The sequence below is a fragment of the Somniosus microcephalus genome, chromosome 1 (genome assembly GCF_052327205.1).
Source record: "Somniosus microcephalus isolate GS21.2 chromosome 1, FLI_Smic_1.0, whole genome shotgun sequence".
Lineage (NCBI taxonomy): Eukaryota > Metazoa > Chordata > Chondrichthyes > Squaliformes > Somniosidae > Somniosus > Somniosus microcephalus.
This window is the reverse complement of record NC_140987.1, coordinates 102,123,783-102,144,192: the sequence shown is the minus strand read 5'-3', so window position 1 is coordinate 102,144,192 and position 20,410 is coordinate 102,123,783. Positions and strand designations below refer to the sequence as shown.

Genomic DNA, 20,410 nt, shown 5'->3' with positions numbered 1-20,410 from the left:
GCACCCCTGGGAGACTTCGAGGTACCCAGCCGCCGCTTCGACCACGTACACGTCGACATCGTCGGTCCCCTGCCGCCATCGCAAGGCCAAACTTATCTCCTCACGATGGTCGACCGCTACACACGCTGGCCTGAGGCAGTGCCGCTGACCTCCACCACCACAGCCGACATCGCCAGGGCGTTCGTTAACACCTGGGTTGCGAGGTTCGGCGTACCGGCCGACATAACCTCCGACAGAGGCGCCCAGTTCACCTCCGAGCTCTGGACGGCCACAGCACGCAACCTCGGGGTGACGCTCCACCGCACCACGGCATACCACCCGCAGGCCAACGGACTTTGTGAACGCTTCCACAGGTCACTCAAGGCCTCACTCCGCGCCGGGCTGCAGGACAGTACCTGGACTGACCGCCTACCGTGGGTGCTACTCGGCCTACGCACCGCGGTCAAGGAAGACCTCCAGTCCTCGGCAGCGGAGTTAGTCTACGGACAACCGCTGCGCGTCCCAGGCGAATTCCTTCCGGAGCCTACCAAGCCTTGGTCGGCCGAACAGCAGCGGCTCGACTCTTTCTCTTCCGCTCAGCAGTTCGCCCCACTTCCGGTCAACCGACACGGCGAACTCGCACCTCACGTCCCGCCAAATTTACAGCAGGCGCGCTTCGTCTTCGTGCGACACGACGCGCACCGCGGGCCCCTGCGACCCCCGTATGACGGTCCGTACGAGGTACTACAAACCGGGGACAAGGTCTTCAAGCTGCGACTCGGCGACAGGGTCGAGACAGTCTCCATCGACCGGCTCAAACCAGCACACACAGAACCAGGGGAACAGGTCCCCGTGGCCCAGCCTCCAACTAGAGGCCGTCCCCCCGGCAAGCCAGCACAGCCGGCGGCGAACCGCCCGACCCAACCAACCAGACCGGCGACCACTCAGAGCCGCTGCGGCAGAACCATTAGACCACCGTCACGACTCGTCCACTCCTCCTAAGCGGATTCTGGGGGGAGCTCTGTGGCGACACGCCACCACTGGACATAATCCGCTCACGGCGGCACAGACAGTCTAAGCAGAAGCCCCCAGCCGGGGGCCCTTTCCTCCAGCAACTTGTTTCCCGCAGGGACAGGCTGCCGGGAGCACTTCCTGTCTGGGAAGTATTTAAGTGGATGCGTGGGCTTTTCTAGTTCCAGTTTGTCATGTGGTTGGAATAAAGCAGTTGTGTTTTCAATAGCTCTGGTCTCGACTCCCACGTTTGCCGCGGTATCTCAACAGTATCATCCTTGTAAGTCTTTTGCACTTTCTCCAGTGCTTTTATATCCTTTTTGTAATATGGAGACAGGAAGTGTGCACAGTACTTTAAGTGTGGATTAAACAAGGTTCTATATAAGTTTAACATAATTTCTCTGGTTTTGAATTATATTCCTCTAGAAATGAACTCCAGCGCTTGGTTTGCTTTTAGTAATGGTTTTCCTAACCTGCATTGCTATTTTTAATGATTTGCGAATCTATACCCCTAAATCCCTTTGCGCCTCTACCCCATTTAGACTCTTATTTTCCAAGGAGTAGGTGGCCTCTTTATTCCTCCTACCAAAATGCACCACCTCACACTTACCTTTTTTAAATTAATTTGCCCCGATTTTAACCCGGAGTGGGAATCGGATGACTCCTTCTCCTCCTGGCCCCACTAGAATGTAAAAAAAAAGTACCTGTTCGGGCCTCTCCTGGCTCTGGATCCTGTTCCCAGTATATTCACCTGGTGGGAAAGCTACAACGGCTAACCCACTCCGGCCACCAGTTACAATTGATGCCGTCAAACCCTGACTTGCATTTAAAAAGGAAACCCGCCAAATTCAGGCATGCGTCCTTGCTGCCTGCTCAGAAAAGCCGGTTAAATTGAAGATAGCGGGAACAATGCGAGATGTCGGCGGGTCAGTCACCCGGCCAATTTTAACTGTTCACTTAGCCAGTTTCTGCCGGGTGGGTACAGTTAATATCACCACTGAGGTTTTTCATCAAGAAAATTTGTTGTAATGAATATCAGAAGCTGAAAATTGTTGATGAACAATTTGTACAATGCAGAATCTGAGGTTTTTGTACTTGAACTTGTATCTTTATCTGCAGATACCACCTGTCCAAGAGGATATGCAAGAGTTAAGGGCGTAGCCTGTGAAGGTAAGAATATTTTAACCTTAAAAAAATTGATACAGGAACACTTGTTGACATAGAAGAAAGATTTCAATTCAGAAGAAAGAACTTTCATTTATACAGCACCTTTCATGCTTTCATAGCATCATAAATGCTTCACAGCGAATGAAGTACCTTTGAAGTGCAGTTACTGTTGCCATGTAGGCAAACGCAGCAGTCAATTTGCACACAGCAAGGTCCCACACACAGCAATGAGGTAAATGACCAGATAATCTGCATTACACATGTAAGTTGAGAGATAAATGCTGGCCAGGACACCAGGAGAACCTCCCTGCTCTTCCTCGAAAAGTGCCATGGGACCTTTCATGTCCACCTAAGAGGGAAGATGGGTCCTCATTTTAACATCTCATCTGAAAGATGGCATCTCTGATAAAGCAGAACTTCCTAAGCACTGCACTGAAGTGTCATCCTAGATTATGTACTAATAACTCACAACTCTGGAATGGGACTCGAATCCAATAAGTATTGAAAATTCTAAGACAAAATGTAATTACAATAATGTTTGCCATGATCACAGCCTGAATGGCCCTGGGAGAGAACCCACGATGGATTAACTACCAAATATTTCAGCCTATTAGTATTGGCTACCACCAGGTTTCAGATTTCTAAATAGATTTTCCACCCTCCCAACGCAATCTACAGTAACCTTGTAAAAATAAGTGATACAGCAGACAAAGTCTGCCAGGCAGATACTGAAATATTCATATATATCAGCTTCTTACAGTAGAGGAAAATAACAAAAACAGATGAAGATGGTGATAACTCACCCACCCCCCCTGAGAAAATCCTAGCTCCAGGTGTTAAAAATGATCATCTACTCTGTTGGAATTTGGCTCCATTCTAGCGTGAATCAGGTTTATGTGGGAAATACAGAAGAACTGAATTGAATTATTCTTTCATATATTTTTGAAATTTATCACACAGCAGGAACTAAAGGAAAACTAACCCTTATACACCTAATTCTTTTTTCTACTTTGTTCTCTATTATGTATCATCTGTAAAGAGAAGGAGGCAGACTTTACAAATGTGTAGTACTGCCACGGAACCTCAACTGCTGTCCACACAAATTGGGGAATAGCGGGCTCACTTGAAAATCAATGAATTATTGGCCCAGTAATTCCGGTCCCAGCGCGTGAGTACGGACGGGGTACTCACGCGTGGGCCCGTTGGAAGTGCCGGATTTCAGCATGCACAGCGCATGCGCGGAAAACTGGCATTTCCTCTCCTCTTTACCAAGGGGTTAAGAGGCGGTTCCCGTGCGACGTTTCAGGCAGCGCGTACGCGTTGAACTTCGGTTTTTTTGACAGGCTTGTCCGTGCGTGAAGCCTCCACTTTTTACGAATGTAAAAAGCAGACGTAAGGACTTAGTTTTAAAAGGTAAGTGGTCTAATAATTAAAGTTAGAACATTTTTTCCACAGGTTTATTATTTTTAAAGAATTTACAGTAAGGTAAGTGTATTTTTGGACCCGATTTCTTGAAAAAAAATTTTTGGCAGAAATTTGAATAATTGTTTAAAATAGTTTTTTAAAGTTATTAATAGTTAATTTAATTAGTGGGATGTTGTTTTAACTTTTATTTAAAGTTTAAGTACTGTTTTGGGCGCCTGGAGTTTTCATGAGTTTGACAGGTCTTATGTCTAACTCATGAATGGACTTTTGTAAACTCCCATTGGTTGCCCAGTGCTCACGTGATCCCAGCCGGCTCATCGCACTAAGTACGCCGCTGGATCACGCACGCACAGCGCGCCGGGAGCTGAACCGGGCCACAGACAGGAAATCCACGCAGGCCCAGTCTTCAAATGTCAGCGCGATATGTAAGTGTAGGTCGGGGGCTTGCACCCGCAGGAAGTCCCCGACCCGAATTTCTGGGCCAAAATGTTTAAGAGAACAGTGATTAACTTAATATTGTTTTTTTATGTCAATAGCATGAAATAGGATTTTTTTCCTCCCCAATAGCAACAGAGACCCAAACTAAACTGTTTGACCTCATACCAATCCTGGCTGAGATAACCAGCTCAGCTTTGAGCAGGGATCAAACCTGGGACCTTCTTGGTCTAATGGATTGCTATCATACCACAGGGAGTATTTACCCGTTGAGCCATTGAGGGAGCAAATGTATATATATTTTTTTCAGCAGTCCTAGGGTTGAATTTTCTGTAGTGGTAGTGGGCGCGATCGGTGGCGGGTCAGGTGGGAAAGCTGTTTTTTTTGACAGCAGGTCAGGAACCCGCTGTCATCTCGCTCCCAAGCACCTTTCCCACAGGCGCATCTGTCAGCATGGAGCCGACCCGACCTGCAGTGGCGGGGGACCCAATTGAAATCATTATGAGGTACTTTACAGGCACTTAAGATCCTTTTTCCCCTACTTTTTAAATTTTCCTGCACGGCCATGGGATTCGCACAACTCAGGAACCACGTCTGTCAACCTGAGGCGTAAGTTCCGTGGCCATTGCTCCAGCTGATGACTTGACAGCATGAACAACAAATCAAAATAAAAACATGTTGATTACATCAGCTATCAGCTAACAGATTGATGGAGATTCTCTTCTACTTGAAAAGCTACTGGTAAATGTTAATTTTTCACTGGCCATTTTTGGCTGTTGCCTTCCAACTGAACAGTAATTGCAGTGAATTGATCTGCACTATAAAAAATGACATATACCATTTAAATAAATGTTTGTGTTGTTTCTGATCAGGTTTTTCTCACAGTATACTGTGATTGTCCAGTTACACGTTAAATCAAGTCATCAACCGTAACAATTTCATTCTCGTCACTCATTCCACTGGTTCAATTTGCTTTCAGTCCTTGAATATGTAATTTAATTTTTCAGTCTGAGACTTTAGGGTGAATTTCTGCGGAGGTTCTCTCACTTGTCCATTGTTAACTTCAACGGAAGAGCTGCAGAAATCCCTGAAACACATTGTAAGCACCATTTACACTATTTGTCAGGGATTCTACAGCTCTTCCGCTGAACTTGCATAAGATTGTAAATCCATCCCTTTACAATTACATTTAAAATCTGCTTAATTTTATGTATTACCTATACACACACATCTTTTATTTGTACCAGTTACTGATACAAAAGTCTAGATTTGTGACTAAAACACCAATAACTTCACAATTAATGCACTTTTTAAATTATGTTCTTGATCGTATTTGTAGATGGAGTCATATTACTTAATAATTTTATTTAAATATTTCTTTTCACTCATATATAACTTTTATTATATGATTGTACAGTAAAGATTCAGCATCCACTATGTTAGATTGAACTTAAAATGTAAAGTGGCCAGGGTTCCTTTAAGGATCCCGGCTTAAAATGCGTCACGAATGATGTCACCAGACCTGCTCCATCTAATTGGGCTGGGTAATGCATTGGGTGAGCTTAATAGGCCCCATTAAGGTAAGTTCATTCTGTACAGCGGGATGGAGCCAGCAGCGGGGTCACGACCCGCCACGGCCACTGGACCCGCCCAGGTATGGAAAATTCCGACCCTAGTGTCTGTGTTTGTTTCACTTATCAGGACGTGATTGTGAATTTGTTTTAACCATTGTATCTATCTTTTATTTTACAGATGTAAATGAATGCACGGTCTTTCCTGGCATTTGCCCAAATGGGCGGTGTGTGAATACTCAAGGGTCCTTCCAGTGTGAGTGTCCTGAAGGGCTGACCAGAGATGGCACGGGCCGAATTTGTGTGGGTAAGAAATAAATTATCTTATTTTCCTTTATATTAAAGGTTCAGGTAGAATCTGTTTTTGAAATGTCAGTTTTTAAGCACAAAAATTGATAAGGAGAGAGGACATTGTCCATGCAGTGCAGAGTTCAACTTGTCCTTTTTAAGCTTAAGGCCTATGGGGAGAGTTTGTGATATGGGCATATACTCTTAAGTTTCTAGACTAAAGCTGTAAATACACTGTACTACCTTAGTTCGTAGAAATATACAGAAGACATAAGTGCAGTAGTGAAATACTGCACATTGCATCCAAAAATTACAGTGAAAACATAGGAACAAGAGTAGGCCATCCAACCCCTCTAGCCTGTTCCACCATTTAATGAGATCATGTCTGATCTGTATCCTAACTCCATCCACCTGCCTTGACTCCATGGGCTAGAAATTGGGTACCTTAGTGCTTCCTGTTAGTGCCACCGGGGGCACCTGCGTCCGGACATCATGACGTCATCCAGCGGCGTAGCGCCCTGGACCGGAAATTCATTCTCGCCCCCTGCCTCAGCACCTACTGTTAGGAACAACAGTTAGAGGAGGCAGTTTGCAGTTGGTTGAGAGTTAGAGGAGCGCTATTTAAAGGCGTGAACTTCCGGGTTTTTTTTAGTCGGCAAACAATGCTGTCTTGTCACTTTGATGGAAGCAGACAGGCGTTTTGACCCATTTAAGCTTTTCCTACTTGAAGGAGTTTTGCTCCTGAGAAAAATTTATCAGTTTCATTTGTGTTACATTTGATACTGCAACATTTCCAACACTTAATGAGGGCTGTACTGACACGGGACCTCGCCCTCCAACTTCCCGTCGGAGGCAGCAGAAGCAGAGAGAAAGATTGGAAAACGTGGCCAGAGGGAAGAAGGCCAACAGGGCTCTCCACAGGAGACCTTACCCTCCCATTGTATTCCGGGAGCACTTCTCCTACATTCATCTGTCAGAGGAGCAGTGCCTTAGAAGGCTCTGCTTCAGCAAGGAGGTGGTCACAGAGCTCTGCCACCTCCTGCAGCCAGAGCTCCAGCCTCAGATCAGGACCAGGACGTCTCTCTCAGTGGCAGTGAAGGTCACAGTCGCTCTCAATTTTTACGCCACCAGCTCCTTCCAGGCTTCAACAGGGGATATTGCAAACATTTCACAGTTCGCCGTCCATTGCTGCATCTGGGAGGTGACAGATGCTCTGTACAGAAGGAGAAGGGAGTACATCTCATTCCCCAGACCAGGGAGAAACAGGATGAACGCTCATGTGGCTTTGCAAGGATAGCAGGCTTCCCCATGGTTCAGGGCGCCATTGACTGCACCCACGTGACATTGCGGGCACCTCATCATAATACAGAGGTTTTCCGTAACCACAAAGGCTACCACTCTCTGAATGTTCAGTTGGTGTGCGACCACAGATAGCTCATCCTCGCCGTCAATGCCCGCTATCCTGGCAGCAACCACGATGCATTCATCCTGCATGAGAACAGAGTCCCAGCACTGTTCCACCCACCACATGAAGCTCTCGGAGACAAGGGTTATCCACTCGCCATCTGGCTGATGATACCCCTCCATAACCCTGACACTCCTGTTCAACCCGCATACAATGACAGCCATAGCACCACCAGGAACCTGATCGAACAACAACATTTCTGCTGCCTTGACCGCTCTGGGGGAGCCCTGCAGTACTCCCCTGATCGAGTCTCCCTTTTCATTGTTGTGTGCTACATGCTGCACAACCTGGCCATTCTGAGGGCCCAGCCATTGCCACCAGGGATTGCAGGTCCACCACAGGAGGAGGAAGAGGAACAGGAGGAGGAGGAGGAGGATGAAGAAGAGGAGGAGCAGCAGCAACGTAGGAGGGAGCCACTCAATGTTGCTTCTGCAAGGGCTGTTCGTGAATGCCTCATTACACAGCGCTTCCACTAAATGAGATAGCACATGGCATTTGCGCAGAACAACCACATCATTACAACCAGCTCGCAGCCCCTATCACCGGGCAAAGGTCAAATGAGAAACATCACAAAATGCGCTACGTCGAATTAAAAATGTATTATTGTGCACAACTCTCTTATGAAACACAACCAATAATAAACAAACACAACAATTTATCAACAAACACAACTGGTTCTTAGCAAACTGAACTATTTGTAACCAAACTCAACAATATATTTACAAACACATCAAATTATTTACACACACTCCCCCATTTGCTAATAACGTATTATTTACTCGCCCTTCCGCAATGATTTCCCTCCCCTTTGCAATTCCCCCTACCAACCTTATTGCTCCTCCGTAATGTGGCCCTAGTGGCTGCAGCAAGGCTGGTGGAAGGCTGCTGAGTCTGAGAGCCAGAGACTGCAGGTGGCCTTGCAGGATGTCCTTGACTAGCTCTGGGCCTGGAATGCCTGGCTGCAGACTGCACCAACTCTGCATGTGCGGCAGCAGTCTGGGATGGCTGGGTTACAGGCTGCAGCAAGTGTAATGGCGGAGTGGCAGTGGTGGGAGCAGGAATGCTGTCATCCTGAGAGACAACAACACCTTCCGGAGCAATCTGCTTGAGCACAGATCGCTGGCCTGCTGCGGCACTATGAGATTCCCCGGTGGGCTGTGGGTGACCCAGCGATGATGGCAGCAGTCAGCGCTTGTGTGGCATCAATCTGAGACTGCATGAGAGCAGTCTGAGATTGGATGCCACCAACCACTGACTCCATAACAGCACTAAGCCATTGTGTTGCTTCGGCCTGTGCTGCAATAGATGCTGCCACCTCACCCATGACACGCGGCATGAGGTCTGGGTCCCCACAGTCTCTGTGCGAGTTGACCATCCTCTGCAAACTGCCAAGGATGGGCTCAATAGTTTGCGCAGAGATGAGTGCAATGCTGGAGGTGGACTCCTCCAAGCCCCTAGCCAGTGCATCCATGCTCTTGGGCATCCTTGCCATTGCACCCATGAGCTCAGTATGCATGCTCATCACCTGTGTGGTAAATGCCTCCACATCGAGGTCCTCATCTGAGTCCTGTGCAGCAGAACTCGTGCGCGAACTCACCCTTCAGGGAGATGGCCCCCGAGCTTCGCTTTCCCCGTAGTGTTGCTGCAGCCCGCTGGGTCCTGCAGCTTCACCCACATCAGACCCAAGCACTAGGCTCCCCTCCAGCGACGCGTGGCCCCATTATCGAACCTCTCACCCTTGGGAGATACAGGCAGTGAGGCCTGTTCTTCCTCCTCCTCTCCCGCGTTGCTGCCACTGGGAGGCTGAGGGACAGGCTGTCAGATGGTAGCTAATTATCTGAAAGCATAAAGGCACAAGAGTGGGTTTAACGTCATGGGAGGGGGGCAGGAAGGGAGCAAGGAATGGAGACAGTATACTTAGATGGAAAGTAGGAAGGGCTTGTGTTGTGAGGGGGAAGTGGTATGAGAGAGAAGGGAAAGGTGATGAACATACCATTGTTTTCCCCAAGAGGGTCGATCTCTCTGACTGCCACAACGCCCACGACCTGGGCCGCAATGATGCTGCGCACTTGCTCCTCCAGGTCTGTAAGGGGGTGCTGCTCCGCCTGACCTCCTCCCATGCATTGCTGCTCCTTTCTGTTATGAGCAAGTTTGGCCTGCAAGAAAAAGGACAGCGTGTGAGTGAGTGTGCAGCCATGTGTTTGGCAGATTTGTCTACCATAGTTGAATAGCTGTTAATGTATGCAAGGTGTGAGATGTGGATGTCATTTGCAGTAGGTGGGCATAGTTGGTGGGTGAGTGTTGGGGATTTGGCAGTTTATACCATCTGGACACAGAGTGAGGTTGAGATGGTGGGATGTAGAGGGTTTTGAAGCATCTACTCACCCTGACCACCTGAGTGAGGTCATTGAACTTCTTGCAGCACTGGGTGGGAGTCCTGTGGACCACACTTCTGGCCGAGACGTACTGGGCCACCTCCCTCCACATCCTTCTGAACTCCTGCGGCAGTGGCCTCCTGCCAGTGTCTGGGAACAGCACTGCCCATCGGCGTTCCACAGCCACAACCAGAGCCTCCAATGCCTGGTCGCTGAACCGGCAAGCTCTCTCCCTGGGCCTCTGATCAGCCATGAGATCTGTGATTGATATTTTGCAGCTCCTTGCAGGCCCAGATCACAAGCAGCAATGATCAGAGTGAGGCTGTGCAGCATGATTGAACCTCCCCTTTAAGAACTGGAAGGCGCCAGTCTGTCTGAGTACTTATAATTGACAGCGCCGGAACCTGAGTAGCGCTCTGCGGTAGCGCCCTGCTCCCCGACGTTAGCACCCTAAGAGGAGTGAGTACCGTTTGATTTAACGTTCCACTTCCCTCTTGGGGTGCTAAAAGTGAATTTCGCGGTCGCCGACGCTAATTATCGCTGGGCACTAAAGTTAGCACCCAGGCAATGTTAGCGCCCCAAAATGGTCGATACCAAATTTTTTCCCCCATATCCCTTAATATTCTTGGCTAGCAAAAATCTATTGAACTCAGATTTAAAATAATTAATTGAGCTAGTATCTACTGCTTTTTGTGGGAGTTCCACACTTCTACCACCCTTTGCATGAAAAAGTGTTTCCTAACTTCTCTGCTGAATGGCCTGGCTCTCATTTTAAGGTTATGTCCCCTTGTCCTGGACTCCCCCACCAGTGGAAAAGGTTTCTCTCTATCTACTCTATCAATACCTTTCAAAATCCTAAAAGCCTCAATCAAATCACCCCTTAACCTTCTATATTCCAGGGAATACAAGCCTAGTTTATGTAATCTCTCTTCAATTTAACCCTTGGAGCCCTGGTAACATTCTGGTGAATCCGCGCTGCACTCATTCCAAGACTAATACATCCTTTTCTACGGTGCGGTGCCCAGAACTGTATACAGTACTCTAGATGTGATCTCACCAGGGCTCTGTATAGCTGTAGCAAAACTTCCTCTTCCTTATATTCTAGTCCTCTAGATATAAAGGCTACCACTCCATTAGCCTTATTGATTTTTTTTTGTGCATGAGTACTACATTTCAATGATTTATGTACATGGACCCCTAAATCTTTTTGGACCGCCACTGTTGCCAGCTTTTCACCATTTAAAAAATACTCAGATCTCTCCTTTCTTATCAAAAATAGATGACCTCATAGAAACATAGAAGCTAGGAGCAGGAGTAGGCCATTCGGCCCCTCGAGCCTGCTCCGCCATTTAATGAGATCATGGCTGATCATCCAAATTCAGTACACTGTCCCTGCCTTCTCCCCATATCCCTTGGCCCCTTTAGCCTTAAGAAATATATCTTCTTCTTCTTCTTAGGCAGTCCCTGGGAACCAAGGATGACTTGCTTCCACATTAAAAATGAGTTCACAGGTGACTGATTAGTCCAATGCGGGGCCTACAGTCTCTGTCACAGGTGGGGCAGACGGCGGTTGAAGGGGCGGGTGGGTGGGGTGCTTGGGTTGACGTGCGCTCCTTGCGCTGCCTGCGCTTGGCTTCCGCTTGCTCCCAGCGAAGAGACTCGAGGTGTTCGGCGCCTTCCCGAATGCTTCTCCTCCACTTTATGTGGTCTTGGGCCAGGGATTCCCAAGTGTCGGTGGGGATGTTACACTTTTTCAAGGAGGCTTTGAGGGTGTCCTTGAAGCGTTTCCTCTGCCCACCTGGGGCTCTCTTGCCATGCCGGAGCTCTGAGTAGAGTGCTTGTTTTGGGAGCCTCGTATCGGGCATGCGGACAATGTGACCCACCCATCGGAGCTGATTGAGCGTGGTCAGAGCTTCGATGCTGGGGATGTTGGCCTGAGCAAGAACACTGACGTTGGTGCGCCTATCCTGCCAATGGATTTGCAGGATCTTGCGGAGGCAACGTTGGTGGTACCTCTCCAGTGCTTTGAGGTGCCTGCTGTACATGGTCCATGTCTCTGAGGCATACAGCAGGGCAGGTATCACTGCTGCCCTGTAGACCATGAGCTTAGTGCCGGGTTTGAGGTTCTGGTCTTCAAACACTCTCTTCCTCAGGCGACCGAAGGCTGCACCGGCACACTGAAGGCGGTGTTGGACTTCGTCGTCGACGTCTGCCCTTGTTGACAGTAGGCTCTCGAGGTATGGAAAGTGGCCCACATTGTCCAAGGCCTTGTCATGGATTTTGATAATCGGGGGGCAGCACTGTGTGGCGGGGGCAGGTTGGTAGAGGACCTTTGTCTTACGGATGTTTAGTGTAAGGCCCATGCTCTCGTATGCTTCGGTGAAGGTGTTACGATGGTTTGGAGTTCGACCTCCGAGTGAGCGCAGACGCAAGCATCGTCTGCATACTGTAATTCGACGACAGAGGATGGGACGACCTTGGATCTGGACTGGAGGCGACGGAGGTTGAACAGTTTCCTGTTTGTTCTATAGATTAGCTCCACTCCAGTGGGGAGCTTACTGAGGGTGAGATGGAGCATTGCAGCAAGGAAGATTGAGAAGAGCGTTGGTGCGATGACACACCCTTGCTTGACCCCGGTTCGTACGTAAATTGGGTCTGTGGTGGAGCCGTTGGTCAGGATCACGGCTTGCATGTTGTCGTGAAGCAGGCGGAGGATAGTGACAAACTTTTGAGGGCATCCGAATTTGAGGAGGACACTCCATAATCCCTCACAGTTGACAGTGTCGAAGGCCTTTGTGAGATCAAAGAAGGCCATGTACAGTGGTTGGTGCTGTTCCCTGCATTTCTCTTGTAATTGACGTGTGGTGAAGATCATGTCCATTGTGCCCCTTAGTGGGCGGAACCCGCATTGCGACTCTGGGAGGAGCTCTTCGGCCACTGGGAGAAGGCGATTGAGGAGGATTCTTGCGATGACTTTCCCTGTGGCAGACAGCAGGGAAACTCCTCTGTAATTACTGCAATCGGACTTGTCACCTTTCTTGAGGATGGTCACAATTTCAGCATCTCTGAGATCCCCTGGCATGCTCTCCTCCTTCCAGATAAGAGAAATGAGTTCATGAATTCGCGCCAGTAGTGCTTCTCCGCCATGCTTTAGTGCCTCGGCGGGGATTCCATCTGCTCCTGAGGCCTTGTTGTTCTTCAGTTGTCGGATGGCCTTTTCAACCTCATGCCGGGCTGGGGCTGTGCTGAGATGGTGGCGGGTAGCATGCTGTGGGATGGAGTTGAGGAAACTCGTGTCGAAGACAGAGTCGTGGTTAAGGAGATCTTTGACGTGCTCCTTCCAGCGGGCACTGACTGCTTCCCTGTCCTTGATGATTACCTCTCCGTTCTTGGCCCACAGTGGGGAAGGGCCTTGGGTGCTTAGGCCGTAGATGGTCTTGACTGCGCTAAAGAATCCACGCACATCGTGGTTGTCGGCTAGCTGCTGGATCTCCTGCGCTTTCTCCACCCACCATCTGTACTTTAGGTCGCGAGTTTTTTGTTGGACCTCGGCTTTCAGGCTTCTGTAGAGCTGCTTTCTTGCTCTTGAATTCTGTTGCTGTTTCCAGATCAGGAATGCCTTGCGCTTGCGGCTTATTAGCTCCTGGATCTCCTGGTCATTCTCGTCGAACCAGTCTTGGTGTTTCCTGGTCGAGTGACCGAGCGTCTCTTCACAGGTGCTGATTATGGAGGCCTTGAGTACAGACCAGACGCTGTGGGCACTCTGTGTCTCTGCATCACTGGGAGTCGTCAGGTTGTTTGTGAGGTGCAGGCGGAATAGGGCTTTCTTAGCAGGGTCTTTGAGTGCTCCAGCGTTAATTTTCCTGCGGCATTGTTTCTGTTGCCGCCGCTGTTTTGGGGCTACATTGATGGAGATGACAGAGCGGATTCGGCGGTGGTCTGTCCAGCAGTCATCAGCTCCTGTCATGACGCGGGTGATGCGGACCTTGCGGTCCCTCACTCGGATGATGATGTAGTCCAGCAGATGCCAGTGCTTGGAACGAGGGTGCTGCCATGAAGCCTTGTACTTGTTTCTCTGACAGAACAAGGTGTTGGTTATGACGAGGCCATGTTCTAAGCATTTCGACAGGAGGAGGGTACCGTTGGAGTTGGCTTTCCCTACCCCCTCTCTGCCGATCACACCTCTCCAGAGGCCTGTGTCCTTTCCAACTCTGGCGTTGAAGTCGCCAAGGAGGATCAGCTTGTCGCCCGTTGGGACTCTGGACAGGGATTGTTCGAGGCTGGAGTAGAATTCCTCTTTGGTCTCGTCTGTGGCTTCCAGTGTTGGGGCGTACGCACTGATGACCGTAGCGCACTGGTTTCGGGCTAGGTTGAGTCGACGAGTCATGAGGCGCTCGTTTATACCACATGGGGAGTCTCTGAGATGCCCGACCAGTTCATTTTTTATGGCGAAGCCTACCCCATGGAGGCGGCATTCTTCTTCGGGTTTGCCTTTCCAGAAGAAGGTGTAACCACCGCCTTGCTCCTTGAGCTGGCCTCCCCCTGCCCACCGGGTCTCACTTAGGGCGACGATGTCAATATCGAAGCGTCTGAGCTCCCGGGCAACGATAGCAGTACGGCGTTCCGGTCTGTCACTGTTGGGGTTGTCCATGAGGGTCCTGATGTTCCAGGTCCCGAACTTCATTTTAAAGTGTGGAAGATGCCTGTGCATGAATTATTTTAACGTGGGGTGGCCATTGCACACCAGCTACCACACGGGCTTAAGAAATATATCTAACTCCTTCTTGAATATATTTAATGAATTGGCCTCAACTGCCTTGTGTGGTAGAGAATTCCACAGGTTCACCACTCTCTGGGCGAAGAAATTCCTCCTCATCTCAGTCCTAAATGGCTTACCCCTTATCCTTAGACTGTGACCCCTGGTTCTGGACTCCCCCGCCATCGGGAACATCCTTCCTGCATCTAGTCTGTCTAGTCCTGTTAGAATTTTATAGGGGAAAAATTCAGTTGGTAGCGCCACCCATTAGCGCCATAAGATATTTTGCGGCGGTGCTAAACAATACCGCCCGATCTCCTGCGCACGCAGATCTTGACGTCATTCGAGAGTGCAACGCCCTTGGGGCACCCCGGACCGGAAATTGAGTGGCGCCCTCCTCCTTTCTGCCTGGCGCAACCAATGACAGGTTGAATGGAACACTTCCCAGTCGCTGTGGGGCTGGGGGGACGCTATTTAAAGGGGGCCACTTCCTGGCTTTTGTGTGGTAGCCATTTTTGCACCACTTGTTCTGAGAGAGAGAGAGAGATTTTGAGAGACAAAGAGAGACTTCTGCATTGAGTCACCGCTGTCTGAGGTAGTTCTGGCTTCTGACCATAACTTTGCAGGTACTTTGCTTTTTGACCTTCATAACTTTGATTGCCTAGATACTATGGGGGCTGCAATGAATGGGAACGTCGTCCTTCACCATCACATTCGGAGGGCACAGAGATGCAGAGAGAGAGTGGCAATCATGGCCAGACGGAGGAGGGCCAACAGGCCTCAGTACAGGAGACCTTACCCTCCCAGGGTTTTTTGCCAACAGTTCTCCTACATTAATACATCTGAGGAGCAGTGTTTGCAAAGGCTGCGCTTCAGCAAGGAGGTGGTCACAGAGCTCTGCCACCTGCTTCAGCCAGATCTGCAGCCTCAACTGAGGAGCAGGATGTCTCTGTCAGTGGCAGTGAAGATAGCAGTGGCTCTCAACTTTTATGCCACCGGCTCATTTCAATCAGCTACTGGGGACATCGCCAATATCTCCCAGTTCGCGGTGCATTGCTGCATCCGTCAGGTAACAAATGCCCTCTTTAAAAGGAGACGAGAGTACATCTCTTTTCCCATGACCCCGGACAAGCAGCAACAACGTGCAACGGGCTTTGCGATGATAGCGGGCTTCCCCATGGTGCAGGGCACCATTGACTGCACGCATGTGGCTTTGCGGGCGCCGCAAGAGAATGCCGAGGATTTCCGCAACCGAAAGGGCTTCCATTCCTTAAACGTCCATTTGGTCTGTGACCACAGACAGCTGATACTCGCTGTCAATGCCCACTTTCCTGGCAGCAGCCACGATGCCTTCATCCTGCGCCAGACTTCTGTGGCAGACCTTTTCCAGGCACCGCATCACCCAGGAGGTTGGCTTCTCGGGGACAAGGGATATCCTCTGTGCACCTGGCTGATGACACCGCTCCTATCGCCCAGCACCCCTGCTGAGCTACGATACAATGAGAGCCATCAAGCTACCAGGAACATCGTTGAGCACACAATCGGCGTGGTCAAGCAACGGTTCCGCTGTCTGGACCATTCTGGAGAAGCCCTGCAGTACTCACCTGAGCGAGTCTCCCACTTCGTTGTTGTGTGCTGCATGCTGCATAACCTTGCAATCCTCAGGACCCAGCCAATGCCACCAGGCATTGGAGCACCAGCAGAGGAGGAGGTGGAAGAGGAGGAGGAAGATGAGGAGGATGATCATCAGCAGCACCAAGGCGGGAGGAAGGCACAAAGTGGAAGGGCCGTCCGTCAAAGGCTCATAGCAAGTCACTTCTAGGCCCCCTCTGAGGAAATGGCTTCTGCCATTCAAACAACCTGAATGAAACCATCTTGCAACCCCTAAGCCAGTCAAGGCAACAATGATTGCAAAGACCAAACATGTACATTTTGAATACAGACACTTCTTTATTTCACAAACTCTGTGTGTCTCATTTCCGCATGACAAAGTAATAGAAAGAAACACAAAAAAAAGCAGTCATTCACATAACTGGCTCTCACAACCTGGAGACAATGTCCAAAACAGTTACAAAAATTTGACCACAAACCTCGGCCTTCAATAAAACAATGAAAAACATTTTGTCACGCCTCCTACTTTTTGTCCTTCGAGGGTGATCTGCTTCACTTGCGAAATTCCTCCCTTCCCACCCTGCAGCTCCTCCGTAATGGGACCCCATTGGCTGCAACAAGGCTGGGGGAAGGCTGCTGATTGTCAGAAACTGAGACTGCAGAGGCCCTTGAGGGATGGCCTCGACCAGCTCTGGGCCTGGAGGGCCCGGCTGCTGACTGCACCAACTTTGCATGGGCGGCAGCAGTCTGTCGTCCAGGTGGTGGCAACTGCAGTGGAGAAGTGCCAGTGATGGCAGCAGGAATGCTGTCATCTTGAGAGAGGACAGCAACTCCCTGCCCGACCGACACACTGGCACTCCCACGGGGCAGCACTTCAGCATCCGGAGCAATCTGATGGAGCACAGATTGCTGGCCTGCTGCGGCGCGGTGAGAGCCCCGGGGAAATGTGCCCGATCCAGCGAGGGTGGCAGCAGTCAATGCTCGCGTGGCCTCAATCTGCGTCTGCATGAGACCAGCCACTGACTGCATTGCAGCACTAAGCATTTGCGTGGCAGCCGCCTGTGCTACAGTAAAGGGCTCCACACTCCTTGCCAGTGATTCAGTGGATTCGGGCAACCTTGCCACTGCAGCCATGAGCTCAGTGTGCCTGTGCTCCGCCTGGGTGCTCATTTCAGCGAAGACCCGCTCCTCCTCTACGTCCAGTGCCGCAGGACTCAAAGCCATACTGTCCCTCCGGGGAGAAGGACCCCGAGCTTCCCTAACCCCCTCGCGTTGCTGCAGCCCGCTGGGTCCTGGAGCTTCACCCTCATCAGACTATTCCCCCCTGCTCCCCTCCAGGGAAGGCGTGTTCCCAGTGTGGGCATGGGCTGCCTCGGTAGAGGGTGGCGCTGATGGTCCGGCTTCCTCTTCCTCCTCGCCTTCAGCTTCACTCCCACTGGCAGCTTGAGGGCCCGTCTCCTCACCTGGTGAATCACCATCTGAATGCAGGGAGGTACAAGAGTGGCTTTAGCGTGAGGACAGGGTGGCAGCAAGGGAGGCATGAGTGCAGCGATTTAGTGATTTGGATTGAAAGTGTCAAAGGCTGCTGTTGTGAGGAACAAGTGGAAGGAGAGAGGACAAAAAGGTGATGACCTTACCATTGCTGTCCAGAACGGGGTCGGCTTCTCCAGTGGCGACGGGACCAATCACCCGGCTTGCCACAATTCTGTGGACGCGCTCCTCAAGATCGCTGAGGGGTTGCATCTGAGGCCGCCCTCCACCGGTCCATTGCTGCTGTCTCCTATTATGAGACAGCTTGGCCTGCAAGAAAAAGGACGGCGTCTGAGTAAATATGCAGCCATGGTCTTGCGTGAAATGCCTCCCATGATTGAATAGCCCTTACTGTATGCAGCCATGGTCTTGCCTGAAATGCCTCCCATGGTTGAATAGCCCTTACTGTATGCAGCTATGGTCTTGCCTGAAATGCCTCCCATGGTTGAATAGCCCTTACTGTATGCAAAGTGTGGAATGTGCGTGTGTGTTTGATGAAAGGGCCATAGGTGTTGGATGAGTGTTGGGCATTGGGGCTTTCAAGACCCTCTGGCCATAAAGTGAGGTTGAGATGGAGAGATGAAGAGGTTTTGAGAAAAAGGCACTCACCCTGACGACCCGAGTGAGGTCGTTGAACTTTTTCCTACATTGGAGCTGGGTCCTAGGCACCATGCTGCTTGAGGACACTCTCTGAGCCACCTCCCTCCACACTCTTCTGTACTCACGTGGCAAAGGCCTCCTGCCACTCTCTGGGTACAGAATGGATTGTCTGCACTCCACCCCGCGAACCAGAGCGTCCAAAGCCCGCTCGCAGAAGCGCTGTGCTCACTCCCTGGCCCTCTCCATAGTGTTTGACTGCTAGATTTAGCCACAGGTCTGCCCAGGCCAAGATTCAAGGCTCCAATGAGCAGGGTGTGGCTGCAGAGCTAGATCGACCCTCCCCTTTAAGAACTGACTGGCGCCAGTGTGTCAGTGTTCAATCACTAACTGACACCACCTGCGCTGCACCCGCCCTCTGAGGTAGCACCTCACTCCTCGGCCTTAACGCCTTAAGAGAGGTGTGTAGCACCTGATTTAGCGCTCCAATCACCTCCAGGGGCGATAAAAGCCAAGTTTGCTGTCGGAGGCAATAATTAGGGCCAGGCGCTAAACTTTGCGCACCGCCAGTAATGGCGCCCCATATGGGGCGACACCGAATTTTTCCCCCTATAAGTTTCAATGAGATCCCCTCTCATCCTTATAAACTCCAGCGAATATAAGCCTAATCGACCCAATCTCTCCTCATACGTCATTCCTGCCATCCCAGGTATCAGTCTGGTGAATCTTCGCTGCACTCCCTCCATGGCAAGAACATCCTTCCTCAGATAAGGCGACCAAAACTGCACACAATACTCAAGGTATGGTCTCACCAAGGCCCTGTACAACTGCAGCAAGACATCCTTGCTCCTGTACTCGAATCCTCTCACTATGAAGGCCAACATACCATTTGCCTTCTTAATCGCCTGCTGCACCTGCATGCTTACCTTCAGCGACTGGTGCACAAGGACACCCAGGTCTCGTTGCACTTCCCCTTTTCCCAATCTATTGCCATTCAGATAATAATCTGCCTTCCTGGTCTTGCCACCAAAGTGGATAACCTCACATTTATCCACATTATACTGCATCTGCCATGCATCTGCCCAATCACCCAACCTGTCCAAATCATACTGGAGTTTCTCTGCATCCTCCTCACAGCACACACGCCCACCCAGCTTTGTGTCGTCTGCAAACTTGGAGATATTACATCTAGTTCCCTCGTCTAGATCATCATTAATATATATTGTGAATAGCTGGGGCCCTAGCACCGATCCCTGCAGTACCCCACAAGTCACTGCCTACCACTTGGAAAAAGACCCGTTTATTCCAACTCTTTGCTTCCTGTCTGCCAACCAGTTCTCTATCCAAGTCAGTACCTTACCCCCAATCCCATGTGCTTTAACTTTGCATGCTAATCTCTTATGCGGGAGCTTATCGAAAGCCTTCTGAAAGTCCAAATACACCACATCCACTGGTTCTCCCTTATCTATTAGAAACATAGATAGAAACATAGAAACTAGGAGCAGGAGTAGGCCATTCGGCCCTTCGAGCCTGCTCTGCCATTCAACGAGATCATGGCTGATCATCCAAACCCTAGCACCCGGTCCCTACACCGACAGCCATCCCACCCAAGCCCTATCCCCGTAACCCCACGTATTTAATCCCCCCTAACACTAAGGGCCAATTTTTTTTTATCATAGCCAATCAACCTACCCCGCACATCTTTGGACTGTGGGAGGAAACCGGAGCACCCGGAGAAAACCCACGCAACACGGGGAGAATGTGCAAACTCCACACAGTCGCCCGAGGCCAGATTTGAACCCGGGTCCCTGGCGCTGTGAGGCAACAGTGCTAACCACTATGCCACCGTGCTGCCATTCTGCCAGTTACATCCTCAAAAAATTCCAGTAGATTAGTCAAGCATGATTTACCTTTTGTAAATCCATGTTGACTTTGTCCGATCCTGTCACTGTTTTCCAAGTGCTCTGCTATTACATCTTTTATAATGAACACTAGCATTTTCCCCACTACCGATGTCAGGCTTACCGGTCTATAATTCCCCTTTTCTCTCTATCATCTTTTTTAAATAGAGGGGTTACATTAGCTACCCGCCAATCCATGGGAACTGTTCCAGATTCTATAGAATTTTGGAAGATGACCAGCAATGCATCTACTATTTCTAGGGCCACTTCCTTAAGTACCCTAGGATGTAGATTATCAG

At 50.0% G+C, this 20,410-nt stretch overlaps 1 protein-coding gene across 1 annotated transcript in view; it reads left to right on the top strand.

Annotated features, from left to right (window-relative positions):
• fbn2 (fibrillin 2) overlaps nt 1-20,410 on the top strand; it is a 487,109-nt gene that overhangs the window by 307,085 nt on the left and 159,614 nt on the right. Inside the window, exons 22-23 of the mRNA XM_085984430.1 lie at nt 2,110-2,160; nt 5,770-5,895. Coding sequence (XP_085840556.1) covers nt 2,110-2,160; nt 5,770-5,895 — 177 coding nt within the window. The remainder of the gene's footprint in view (nt 1-2,109; nt 2,161-5,769; nt 5,896-20,410) is intronic.